A 14,052-nucleotide genomic window follows, 5' to 3' on the forward strand; every position below is an offset into this window, starting at 1 on the left:
ACTTGTTTAGTACCTGAGGGAAAACTTTCATCTTTTTGCAAACTGGCAAATAGAGTTAAGAGAACATTCATGTCTTGCTTTGTTCATCAGCACAGCACAACAGCTGTTCAGCGATAGTTTAGGATGGGAAAAGCTATGTCCAGTTGATAATGCACAAGGAGAGTTGAGGGGGCAGAATTAGGTAATTTCTAAAGCTGATTTTTGTGCCGGATTCAAGTTTAAGGCCATGTATTCAGGTGACTTGTTGCAAGAGATGAAAAATAGCTATTCAAACTTTTCACTTTGGGGATAACTTGATCATAGTGGAATTTATTACATGAGTAGCTTTTTTTTCCCCCTCTCTCTTTTTAAAACTTTTTCTTTTAGTCTAAAAGGCTCCTCTTATTATTACTTCTGGCAGAGCTTTCCCAGTGTACAGGGGTTGCAGTGAGCCATTTGTCTGGTGGCCTTGCACTGCGGAGAGACTTGTCTCTGGGATAAATTGCTTGATTCACCTTCAGACTCTGTAGTTGCTCTCCAGACTGCTCATGATTCAGAGAGGGTCATCTCAGCTGTGTCATTACATGAGCTGTTTTATCAGCTGATACAAAACTCTTGTTTATTGTCATCATCTGCTCCACATTATAAGGCAAGGGAAGATCAATGATGAGGATATTCTTTGGTGCACCAGTCAGTACTTTTACAGGCCTGGTTCTGAGCTACCATTCTAGTACAAGCCTCTTAAGGTAAGAGACAGAAATTAAAATGTATTTATGAAAAAAGCAGCATTTGGTTAGCAGGTACAGTTGGTGAAAGCTGTGTGGATATAAGATCACTAATTACATGAATTCGGTATCCTGTTAGATCCCTTTAAAAGTGTGGTTTACCCTGGTACTGTTTCTTTTTTCAGTTATTTTAAGATCCTAGTGAAGTACATAGCTTTTACTGCCAGATACGGGAGTATCCCTTCCCACAGTCTTTTTACCATATCATAATAAGTTAAGATAGAGACGTCCTATTAGCTAAAATCATGTCTCTTCCTCTCATCTGTCCTTTACTCTAAACTCCAGTTGCTATGGCTTCTAGCCCTTCCTTTTGGAGACATATTTTTGTAGCCAGCTAAATCAGTAAGCTTCTGTCCAAATCTTCCATTTATATTTCTTCGTCTCCATTTCAAACATATCTTCTTTCCCTATGGTATGTTATACTCTTCAAATGCTTGTACCCTTGCTCTTAGTCACCATTTAGTGAAGTAATGCTTTGTATTCCCTTAATCTTTTCTTGTAATTCAATCTTCCAGCTTTCGTTTTTCTCTCTTCTGAATTGTCTCCAAAATACCCTTCTTTTTTTTTTTTTTTTTTTTCTCATTCTGGAATATGTTTAAATGTACGTAATGTGATAAGCATAGTCTTACCAGAAACCCACAGAGGGTATTTTTTTCTGCTTTTTTTGGACTACAGGGCTTTACTTATGCAGTAAAAAACTAGGGTTTTTTTCTTTTTTTGGCTTTATGGTGCATTGAAAATTGTGTACAGTTTTTCCCACTCTTGCTTTTCAGACTTGCTCCACATCACTGCACTCCTGTCTTTCTCATCTGCTGTAGTTCTGGATTATTTTTCTCCAGATGGATTGCATGTATTCTAAAGGTTGCTTTTTTCATCTTTCTTGCACGTGTATTTTTAGCCTCCAAAAACCTTTCCCCCACGTTTTTAAATCTATCTAGTCTAGCAGGATTTGCTAACTAATTTGCTGTTTTCTCCTTTCCCACATGATGTTTAAAGATGTTAAAAATGTCTCATTTCTGACTGCCTTGGACTTTTAGCTTTCTATGTATGAGACAGGGTCACAACTAGACCAGTTTGAATTAATTTGGTTAAAGAGCCTTCCTGTGGGATGATGGTGAGTATTTTCAACATTCTTGTGTGTTGTTGGTCATCTTTGTGCAGTCTGTAGGACCAAGCTTGGAAGACAATAAACTGTTAATCTTGTAAATACTATTCCTTCATCTAGCTGTAAAAATTAGATCACCTACAGATATTTCTTCTGTCTTGAGTTTTGCAATAAAACTGCTCCATGAGTTTGTAGTACTTTTCAAGGCATGCAAAATGAAAATAGAGCTTTAAGTAGGAAACTTTATAATATTCTTAGCACACTGTCTTTACAATGGCTGATGTATTCATATTCAGTTGAGTAAAAAACCTGTTTGCAGCTTGGCCAGCATGCAGTAGAAAAAGGTTTAGGAAGCTTGGTGAAACTGTATTCTTCAATCTCTAATTTAATGTGTGCATTACAGAGAATCAGAAAGCATCTGTGTTGCCTCTGTGGCAACAGCTGGTAATACATAGCAATTGTTACTCAACTTCTTAATTAAAAATAAGTCATAGCCATGTTCTGAAGCAATGCTTTGTGGATATTTTAATTTTACGTTACTCACAAAACTCCCAAGAGAGAAATTAAAGAGAAATGCTACATCAGATTCTATGAAAATTCTTGTAAGTTGTCTCACAATTGTTCTTTCCTTCCCTGACGCCTTTCTATTTGCAATCAATGAAATGGGAGATTAGGGCTTGGCAATGTGGCCTATAAGTCACTGCAAAAGCGTGGCAGCCTGCTGAGGAGTGAAATACAGTGATTATTTCTGCTTCCAGTTAACTCCTCCTCCACATCCTTGACTGGCAGTCAGTGGAATACATGTTTCTATTCCTCAGAGAGTTTCCTCCATCTTGCTGTTGAAATAGAGGCTTTGAAGATGCAATTAATTAGTTTTGTTATGTGAAACTCCAATACATTTAATTGCACCTAAATATTCACTGGCTGCTGGTGTAATTTTCAGAGTTGGAAAGAAATGTTCTGAGAACTACAGCACTTTTGGACTGTACTAAGGAGCATTTTGGTTATACAAGTGTGCATTGTCCATATACATCTTGCTTCTAATATTTCAGAGAGATCGGGTAGAGTTCTACAGGTCTGGGCTGACGTGATTCGACAGTTATTAATTCTGTTCAGAAATGGAGTAAAAGTAGTGAATTGTCATCAAATATGGTAGTCATGAGCTAAAGGTTCATGCTCTTTCTGTTCACTCCCTTCAGATTGATCTGCTTAGCATTTCAGATGGAAACCTGGCTTTGCTAAAGAACAAGTTTCATTTTCAGACTGAGGCTTAAAAAGCTCTCTAGTAGTGTTGACTTTTAACAAGAGTGGTATGCATAAGCTTCATTTTTTTGTTGTTGTGTTTGTGGTTTGGTTTTTTGCAAACCTAGCTAACATCTCTGAAATTTATCTGTAGCTGGAGAGTACAGGTGAGGAATTGCTTTTAGCAGATCTCTAGCTTGGAGTGGTACAGGTAGCAGTGGTACTGGGAATTGTCTGGAAATATTTGAGTTTCAGAGATGGGAAATTTGGAGAAAGGATTCCAAATATGGACTAAGAATAGGTTTTGCAGCCTATTTTGAAAGCACAGATGGAGCTGGTCTCCAAATAAAGAGGATCTGTTTTCAGGCTGCTTGGGTCTAGGGTGATTTCTGAATTCCACATGATTCTAAGAGTATACAGAGCTTAAAGAACTTAGAAGAACATGAAATTAGAAACTTGGTCAGAGCTGAAGTTCATTAGAAACATAGAAGAGTAAGGATCATATTGCCCTAGATCTGTTAGCAGTGGATATTAGTGAGAAAGGCAGCCAGAAGGTAGTTTTATTTCTGGCATTCACAAATCTGATGCCCTTGCAATGTTTAATGTTTTTCATTTTACCCAGAGGAAGCTAACTCTGAAATATCAGAAAAACATGATTACTGTAATCCAAATTAAAATAAAACTTGGAAATGAGCTTTTAAGCTGACGATACAAAAAGTGAGGTAGTTGATAGAAAAATTTGATTGACATGAAGCTGAAGAGCAAATCATGCAATTTGTGGGGATAAGGTGACTTAACCAAGCCCCATCTCAAATACAGCATTGTGCTTTGAATCTGGAAGGAAATTCAGGCTGTGGAGATCCAGAATTAGCTTGTGACAAGACTACCGGTATTTGGGAAACATCCTGATGAAGTAGTCAGTCAGTAGCCTGGATGGAACAAAATACATGTACGCTTCCATTGTAAACAAATGGAGAAATCCTAATCCTGCAGGAAGAAGGGCCTGAAGCAGAAAGGCACATGGAGTTTTAGCACGGAGCCAAACTTTTTTCAGTATATTAACTCTTAATGAGGATGATGCACAGAATATGTGAGAAGATGCACAATTTTACTGAGTGCTATTGTCTTCTGAGCTTCATGCAAGTGTCAGTAGAGTGTATCCAGTGTGGTTTGCAAAGGTCACTGCCAGACCTTGTTGACTCACTGGATGAGCTGTGAATGTTCCTGCAGCCATAAGCAAAGGGACTTTAAGCCTGAAAGCAAATGGCTGTGCACATTTGCTTCACTGAGGCGCAATTTACAGTTTTGTCAGAACTCTTGATAATGTGAAAAGAAAATTGATTAGGAAAATATGTGGAGATGGCTTATTGTAACACATTACCTGCAGTGGTTCTGTTCCTATGAACTAACATACTTCTGAAAACAAGCGCAGTTTGCAAGAGAGAGAGTACCAACCTCTTGCTATGTTATTGACAAAGCATGCTTATTGCTGTGGTCCCTTGTGTCTCCTTTCAAGAGAGATTTTGACATCTTCAAGGCAACAGGGGGAGCTTCTGACAGCTCTGTACAGTAGAACTGCAAATAATACATCCAATTACTGCCCAAAGAAATTTCTCACTGCTGGCAGAAGTTGAACCAGGTAGATGTTTCTTAGACTACCGAAAGTCCAAGCAGAGTCACAGACTGCATGTACTTGTTGATACTAGGAAGAGGGCATGGGGACAGAACCCTTTTCTGACTGATAAGGGAAATCCCTCCTTTTAATACAAAGTGGAGCATAATAGTCTGGTTGAGGCCAAATAGTTTTATATGCTCGGTGTATTGGCAGATTCTGGTAGGTATCTTTAGAAAAGCAGAGCATATCCAAAACCCATGTTGGTAAGCATGGCTTATGTAGGGTGCTGTAAGAAAGAGCTGTATTCAACATCATTGGAAAATGCAGTGCCACCTTGGTGTTGTAGTTGGCATGAAGATTTGCATAATGCGCACATTTGAGTATAGATGCAGGAATGGTATGTTGTAAGAGTTAGTTAAATTGCTATCTTGACCAATTCACCCGTGTCTGCATGAAGGCTGCTAAGACAGAACTTACAAGAAACTGTAAAAACTTAAAACTTGTTAGGATCCCTTCATAAATATTGTGTTAATATCTCATGCGATGGTTAAACATGGGAGCAGTGTCAGTTTTAGCAAACTGGTGTGAAGGAAAGGCAAATGACATCTATTCAGGATGTTTTTACTTCATGGGATGTGAAGTTGAGAGCCAAGACCTTTTGTTTAATATGGGGTCCAGTATTAGGAGAGCTGAGCTCTTGCAGTTCAGGTAAGGCCTTGAGCCCATTTGCCCCACAGTAGCTACTGTTAGCTTTGGTGCAGTTGGGTCCATAGTAACTAGATAGAAGAAATTACGGCAAATGGAAATTATTGATGTGCAGTCATCTTGCCAAGTCAGGTAGGGGGAAGGGAGCCAAGGTGAATTATTACCAGATTTGCACTAAACTGGCCATGGGCTGAGAAGAGGTTTGCAATTTCATGAAGACTTTTTTTCAGTACTTCTTCCTACTGTCTTTCTTGAATTAAATTTAAGCCAAGTCTTTCCTCCAGTATTTATTCCTTCCAGACGTGTAGGCAGCTGGATGACAGCCTCTTTTCACCTAGATGAGGATGCATGTGGCTCTGTCATCAACATATTGTTGACATTTGATCTTGTATGCTATTCTATTGAAGGCTCAGCAGACGGAGAGCAGGGTGGAATGGCAGCTATGTGCAAATCCTTTGCCCTTGTCATTAGATCTTTAACATATTGTAGATTTTGCTGTTACAGTCTTAGCATGACATTTAATGGGGAATTCACAGGTACTGTTTTTGGTTTGCAGTCTGAGTTAAGGGCAAAAATGAAGAAGCTTGTCATTCCTTTTGCCATAGAAGTGACCATATTTTTATTAGATTTGTTCCAGCATTGAGAGCTGTTGGTGATTTTTGCAAGAGATAGCAATAGCTGGGGGCACAGTCCTGTTTGCACAGTTCAGTTCACTTGTGCATCTGCACTGAATATATACATATCTGTCTTCTGTCACGCTAACACCCCCTTTGGCATTCCCGTTTCTCTCCTTTCATCTGTTCCAACCACACGCATGCACAATTGAAAGGACAATTGTTTTGTTTAGCAATTTCTTGCTTACTCAGCCCTAGGTTTCAGATCCAGGCTTGGACCAGTCCCCTAAAGGGCTTTTTGGAGGTATTACCCTGGGTTTGCAGCCTTTGGGAGATGGGTAGCAAATTAATGAGCCACTTCGCTGCAAGTGTGTTACTTCCCTGAGTGAGAGCTTTGTTACCCGAGATGATCCATTTCTTCATAAGACCTAGTTCTTGTTAATGTTTTGAAGTTTCCCACTAGTTATCTTAAAGCTCTTTCTCAAGTAGTAGTTGCATGGCAGGCTTGTGAGATAAAGTACCAGCTGATAATGCCAAGAGCTAGGCTAAAGAAAGAAAGGGTGTGCTATAATGAGACTTCTCCTGATTTGAAAGATCAGCAATAAATTATGGGATCAAGTATGGTCAGGAAGAACCAACAATGTTTTACCTTTGCAGAAAGTTTCTCAGTCCATCCAACAGAAACTGCTGGTGCTGACCTGTTTTAGGAATTGGATCAAGTATCCTCAGTTAAGGTTTCAGTTGTTGGTGAAAATTAAGGGTTAGTTCTCATTTAATTCACTGTGGCTCAGAAAGCAAAGCTAGGATTTTTTACACTGACAACAGGTGCAGAAAAAGGCAGAAAGAGGTTTGTTGTAATGGTAAAGACTGAAGAAGAATTTCATATATGATCCTATTACATCTGGGGAAGATAAATGGAGTTGAAAGAAATTTTGTTTGTGCTGAGCATTAATAAGATCCATTTGAGGATAAGACTGACAAATCCAAAAAGATAAGTGCATTATTTTTTGCTTCTTCCATTTTAACAGAGAAGATCTAATGCAAAGACGTTTATGTTGTTGGCAGGAATCAGCTGTGGGGGAGGGGTTGAGAGCAGCATAGACCAACCTGCCTAATAAGAGGAGACTAGGAGCAAAAAAGTAAATTTTTTCCCATCTGATCATGGGAAATGCATGCCTTTTTCTTTGCATCTGCGTATAGGACTTGCCTTGTTTCAAAATACTGATATACATTGTCTTATGAATAAATGTATTGAGCCATTGGTCAGTTATCCCAAGGAGTGTTTGTTTTGCTTTGCATTCGTCTGCTTTAGACAAGCTAAACTTGAATTCTGCTGCAGAGGGCTCTGGGGTTTGGGGCAGTGCAAGGCATAAGCCTGAATTTCAGCAGCTTTTCTGAAATTCATTAATTAATAGAAGGCAGAGTAAAGAATGTAATCTAAGCAAAAAAGGGATAGTGTTATTTATTAAGGAGGTCAGGTTAGGATGTCTGTTTCTTATTATGCTTCTGGACCTTAAAAAGCCACAGACTTGTTTAAACTAATTGGCAGCATTATAGAAGTCAGTGATGCAGGTGGCTTCCTGGCAGCTAAGCAAAGGACATACAGTGCTTTCAATAGAGTGGTAGATACTTTATAGCAATTTATCTGATACCCTGGTGGCAGAGGTGAACTAGTTAACGTTGACATTAAAAAAAAAAAAAAAAAAAAGGTAAGATTTTTCAGCAGCAACACACTATCGGTGGGTAAGGCAAAAAAAGATAAGGAATTGATTTAGGTGCTCTTCAGTCTCAGTGAGATGCTTGCAATCAAAAAAGATGTAGTGAAACTTCTGAAACTTGAAGTTCTTATTCAAGGTCAGATTGTGGAGCAGCATATGAAGGGCAGATGGGGAAATGTAAAATGTGTGCAGTCCTAGTTGTACTGCTGCTGGTTTTGGTCTGCTTACGCCTTCATCCTGTCGCTGCACCTCATCTGCTGCTCTGGCAAATACAAGTGCAGTTTATAGTTTTCTGCATATGTTTTAACGCTCTCTGAGTAGTTTCAAATTGTACATAGGCTTTGCTTGGAGGTGTGCTTTCAGTGAACTTAATACAGTGTTGTGGATTGGCTGTGCTTTTAGGGCTGCATCTGTATTACATAATTCATGTGGCTTAGTTTGCTAAAGTGTGTTACAAAAGAGGTACCTGTGCTGGCCAGAGGCTCTGGTATAGCTGCAGTTACACTGGCAAAGCTGTGTAGCCTCCGCCATTACTTTGGTGGTATAACCTGTATCCATATGAAGAGCACTTTGTTTACCAGCATAAACTTTACATCTGTGCAGGTGTGAGGTACAAATGTTGGCTGCCAGTACAGCTATACCTATCCAGCAGAGATCAATGCTCCTTTCTGAAGCTCTTTTCTCTGCAACCCAGGTTGGAGTAGCTGTGAAACTGTGGATTTTACCAGTCCTCCCAGTAAGAGGTTTCTATTGGGTTTAAGCACGTTCAATGTTTCTCTTCCTGTGCGTTTTCATGGTCAGTCAGCCTCTGGTGACAGCGTCAATTCAGTTGAAAATTAATAATTACATTTTAGGCTGGTGCCTTATAAACCCACCTGATTTGCTCCAGCCTTTTCTCTCCCTTTACCTGTCAGGATGGAGCTTCACGGATAACAAGACTTCCCCATGTAAACAAGAGAACATCTGCACCCCCTCCCCACGCAGTCTTTATCAAAGCTGATCTAACAGCCCAACTTACTGCATGGGCTAAGTAGAGGTAATGGCTTGAAATTTATTGGCATCTTGAAAGGCGATGCATCTAGTCTAGAGCAGAAATGTCTCTATTGAATTTAAAAAGATAAAAAGCAAGAGCTCCTGCTGAGTTTCCCTACCCGCTTGTGCCAACTTTCTCTTCTCCTCCAGCTTCAAAACATGTTTTTTCTTTCTTGAGTGCCAGAGAGGAGAAGGAAGGTCCCACTCTGCCAAACAAATAGTGTTCAGCACTCCCCTGCTTTTCATTGCTCTCCTTAGAGGTGTGAAGGCCTTGAGCAAAGAGATGGCTGTGCAGGTGACATGGTGCCTCCGCTTTGGCCAGGCACAGTGCTGCTCGGATCAGGCGAGCAGTGCAGCACCATTGCCAGCTGGCAGCAGTAGCACAGGCGTGGGGCAGCCTGCTGCTACTGCGATGACTGACAGGATCCTGGCGATTGCCCTGTCCAGCTTTTTAACGTTGGCATACCCCAGAGATGGAGGGGAAAGGTGGAATTTGAAGAGCGTTATTAAATAGCAGCAGCTTCCCTGGGACAAAGCAGGAGGCGAAGAGGGAAGCACTAGGTCAATAACTAGGACTTTGCAGAGCAGAGGCTTTTAGCAAAAAGTTTTCTTACCCCTCCAGGGCAGGTACAATTTAACTGTGTAGCTCAGTGCTTATGTGTTGTGCCCTGGGCCCCCTTCTTCCCACTTAAGTACAGCAGCTTGACATCGAGGAAGAGATCATCAGGAAAGATTCCTTGAGGCTGTTGATTGTCATGCAGCCTCGCCTGGCTCTCTGCCCTAAGTAAATACCTAGGTTTAATACCTAAGCGGTGGCTGTGACAGGTGCTACAGTACTGATGTGCCAGCACTGACAAGTTGGAGGGGGAGCAGCAGCAGTGGACCTGAGGTGGCCTTTGCACTCCACATGCAGCTTGTTTGCTGAATATTTTAAGGCCTATTTTTTTTTCTTTTCCTCAAGCTTTATAGCCCTGCTTTCTCTGAGCCATCTTCTCCCCTGCTGAAATTCAGCGTTGAAGAAGTGGCTGTGAAGTGATGAAATGAGCTTTAGGGAGTTCAGTAGATGATGTACATGCCCACTCCTGTTCAGGGAGGATGGAAAAGGCACACCAAAGAGATAAGTAGTCTCTTGTAGTGCAGTCTTTGAAAATAGAGAAGTGCAGACATAAATTACTCAACCAAATCTTTCCCCACACTTCATGGTTACAGGGATGTAGAATGGAAGCAACCAGCTGTTTCGTTAGTGAGTATTGCTTTCCCTTTGTATGAGAGTTGCCTTTTGTGTAGAAGCTTAGCTACCTAGACAGTCTTGGTATTTCTGGAGGAAGACTTCTTACCTTGCTGATGTCCCCTGAACTCTGAGGAGAGATGGAGTCCCTGAAATGATGGAAGACTTCTGGAATGTCCTGTGAAGTGTGGGGAGATCACCAGAGACAGGGTTTTCTACAAACATAAGCACAGGTCAAGCAAATGTTCTGTGTAATGCAGGCTGGGTCGTGTGGCCCTAAAGGGAAGGGATAGGACCCCTTGAAATTACATTTATATGTTTATGTTGTTGCCAAGAAGAGAACAGCTTGCTATACTTACGTTGCCTGTTTGGGCTTAAGCTTCCTTAGGGATGTTCTGAAGCTCCCACTCCTCAGACTTCACAGTGTTCATAGTTAGAGAAACATACCATACAAAACTCTATTTCAGAACAGCATTGGGAAACAAATGCAACTGCCAACTTCATAAAATGCTGAATCACCACATCTAATGGTGTGGCTATGTATTACTGAATTAGTAGTGTAGAGATGCTAAGAGTGAGTTTGACATTGGTTATGGTGAAAAGCCTGGAAGCTTGCCGTGACTGCTGGCAGTGATTATGGGCTGATAAAGTGTGATGCAGTACGATCTCTCCCCTAAATGAAAATGCCATCCTATTAAAAATAAACTCTCTGGAGGCTGTGGTAGAGTGGGGTGGGGTGGGCGCCTTAAAGATTAGTGGACTTTTGCAACAGTGGTTCTAAACTGATTCCTGAACCCTTGGCCATCAACATGGCTGTTACACATGGCCTGCAACTAGTCTGTGGACCAGCCCTAATGAAAGGGAGCTGGTGAATTATCAACTTCATGCATTTATATTGCTAGTTTTAAGAGCATTTGAGGATTGGCAGCAGTCTCTTGACCTAGAAGCTAGAGAATCGTGTTAGTGTAGGATTCCTGTAATAACTTGAATATTATCCCTAGAAGTTTAGAACTACAAAGCATGGACAATCCCACTGGCAAAGAGGTGTGGTCACTCAGGAGTATGTTTTCAGGCTGGCTGCTTTGGTTGAAATATCTCAGTAACTTTTTATAAGATTTAGCAATGGAAACAAAAAGACAAAAAAAACAAATTCCGAAAGGAATTAGCTGTGATCTATGGACAATAATGCTTCCTGGCAGGCTTCTGACCTTCTTTGAAGAGAAGGACCTGCCAATGTTGAAGGAACTTTCCCCCCCCCCACTCTGTGGATAGAGTAGGGGGTCTTGCTAATGCATGCAATTGCAACAGCCAGTTTGTGTGACTGCATCAGATTGATTAGCTGGGTCCTGGTTACCGCTGTGAGTGGTGATTATGCCAGTACAGCTGCTTTCTCTTTTTATGTACTAATTACCACACACACGGATGTCATCACCCTTAACACTGCATGGAGTTGTCCCATTAGTGTGGGAGTGGGAAGCAGCAGCGGGGGGAGCTCTTCGGTGTGACAAGCTGTTTAGAAGTGAATGGAGTGGAGTGATGAAGCAACTACTTTTACGCAGAATTTTTAAGCCACCTTGTCTTTGAGATTCTGCCCTCAGCCAACATTTTTGCAGGTTGTCAGAACCAGACCCATGTCCTTGGCAGCACTTTCCATGGGGTGCTATTTACTGCAAAGCACCTGGTTGCTCAGCTGTAGCTACCAAGTCTCCCCTCTTGGCGTGGCCAGTCATGGAGCCTGTGGGACAATGGCTGTGCAAACTGACCTGCCAGTGGAGGAGAGCTTGCGACTAGTCCAGGAAGGCAGCTTCTCTAACTGTGATACCTTGCAAAGCCATTCTCAGTAGCAGAGAAACCGTTTCTTTCTGACTTGCGGAAGAAGGATACGATGAAAAACCCTTGCAGTTCTTGAGAGATTTGAAATGCTTATTTTATGAATTTATGCTCCCAGCTCTGGTGGACCCCTCCCTTTCCCCTCCTTCCTCCTTCTCCTCCAAATCCAGTCTTCCCATCTCAGAGTGCACCATAATCTCCATGGTAACAGGTGTTACCATCGTACATCAGACTTTTTTTTTTTTTTTTTCCCTCTCTCCTTTTCTCCTCCTGCCCCCCCCCACCACACACACACAGAGCAAGCAAGGCAGGGAGGGAAAGGGACAGACATGACAGAAATGGGTAAGAGCTAGATAAACCCCTAAGGGCCTGTTCATTCCATCCAAACACTGAGCTTCTCTGAATACACTAAATGCTGTGCTGAGTGATAGCCAGGGCTATCTCAAGTTAAATTGAACTTCTCAAGTTAAATTGTCAAACAGACAAGATGTGGGGTGGGCAGTAGAGCTACAGAGAAAAACAGCCCCAGTTTCTTATGCTAGCTGATGCCTCCCACCCTAATTAATCCTAATTATTAGTTCAGGCCACCGCAGTAGTGGTTGATCTGCATTCCCATCTACCTTTATCCTGTTGTTCAAGCACATTCTCATTCCCTTCCCTGCTTCCTGGTCCAGCACCATCCCCTTTTCTGGGGAGTCTGGAAGAAAGGTTTTATGATGGATGGACAGTTGCCCACCAGAAAACATAATGAAAACTTATCTTTCACCTGGGACTTATCCCATCGAAAATCTAGATTTGAAGTCTGTGTTACCTGCAGTGATGACAGGATAAATCCTAGGTAAATTTCTGCAGAAATTCTGGTAATGATTTGGACTTGTAAATGCAGTCTTCAGCCATGACAGAATGTGCTCTGATGGCCCAGTACACTGAAGCAGCTTGTCCCTGTCTGTTCCTGGTAGCCAAACTGACTCATTACCTACCCCTCTTTCCACTTCCCATGCCTTTGTTTTTAGGATCTACATGTGTCATTTTCTGGCTAAATGGAGTGTTGACAGTATACCCAGTTCTCGTTGCTGGATGGCAGGGTGCAGGAAAGCGTTGTGCTGGACAAAAGACATTAGCTTCTTGGAGTAGAAGGAGAGTATCTGCGTAGGTATAGTCTGTTCCGCTTCATCGTTTTTGCTTTTCAAGCCTCATATGCTTCAGAAACCAAGCTAGTGCAGACCAGAAAGCAGAGCTTGCTATTGGTCCTTCATATGCACAGGGTTTTAATTCACATGCATTAATGCAGCATATGGGAAGCACTGGCTTGCAGCCATGCTAACTACCTGATGTCTTAACAGCTCTTCAGCTTCTTACCTTACTGCAGGTAAAACGGATGGTGTTGGTAGGGGACCTGAACGGAGGGATTTCTTACTTGTGTACTTACTCGTGTTATTCTCATAACCTCTGGATTTTGATTTTCCTTTGTGCACTGTTGGTGTGGGGGTTGATCAAACTCTGAAATGTTTTCAGGAGGCTGTTTAAATGTTTAAAAAAAGGAAAGAATTGTATGTTATTTTTGCATAAAGTTTGGTTTGCTTAATAGAAACAATAAACTTTTGATACTGAAAGCCCATGTACTTGCCAGTTTCCTGTTCCACCCTAATGAGTTAAGGTGAGAGGTGACGGCCAGAAAAGTCCCAGTTGTCCTGCTTTCTAATGACTATACCACTTGTTCCCATCACTTTAATTAGTTTGAATAGAAGAACTATGCAGTCCACTGAGTGACATGCAGATTCTCCGGGGAGCAGAATTTCTTCTGCTCCACAGCTGTGTGCCAGTCAGTCTATGAAACACTTAGGGGCACATACATGTCCTTTTCTAGCAGCTGCTTACTCTTGCTGCTGGATTAGTAGTTTCTTGCAACATCCTGTAAAGTGACATGTCTCCTTGGCCAGCTGCACTGCTGCAGGGAGATTGAACGTTTGTTTGAGCTTCCTTGGCTCTCCTGCTTTGTCCTATCAAGTAATCTCCTGTTATTGTTTCAGAGAGTTTTCAACGTTCTGTACCCAATGCCTGCAGACCAGAGAAGACACGTCAGCATAAACTCTGCTCGCTGGCTGCCTGAGCCAGGCCTGGGATTGGCATATGGCACCAACAAAGGGGACCTGGTGATTTGCCGACCAGAGTAAGTGCTTGCTTTACATGGAGATGTGA

General features: G+C 41.7%; 1 protein-coding gene across 7 annotated transcripts in view; it reads left to right on the forward strand.

Annotated features, from left to right (window-relative positions):
- AMBRA1 (autophagy and beclin 1 regulator 1) overlaps positions 1 to 14,052 on the forward strand; it is a 142,214-nt gene that overhangs the window by 93,938 nt on the left and 34,224 nt on the right. For all 7 annotated transcript variants that reach the window (XM_052782054.1, XM_052782056.1, XM_052782060.1 and 4 more), the window contains one exon: positions 13,884 to 14,023. In XM_052782054.1, coding sequence (XP_052638014.1) covers positions 13,884 to 14,023 — 140 coding nt within the window. The remainder of the gene's footprint in view (positions 1 to 13,883; positions 14,024 to 14,052) is intronic.

The sequence above is a fragment of the Harpia harpyja genome, chromosome 3 (genome assembly GCF_026419915.1).
Source record: "Harpia harpyja isolate bHarHar1 chromosome 3, bHarHar1 primary haplotype, whole genome shotgun sequence".
Taxonomy (NCBI): domain Eukaryota; kingdom Metazoa; phylum Chordata; class Aves; order Accipitriformes; family Accipitridae; genus Harpia; species Harpia harpyja.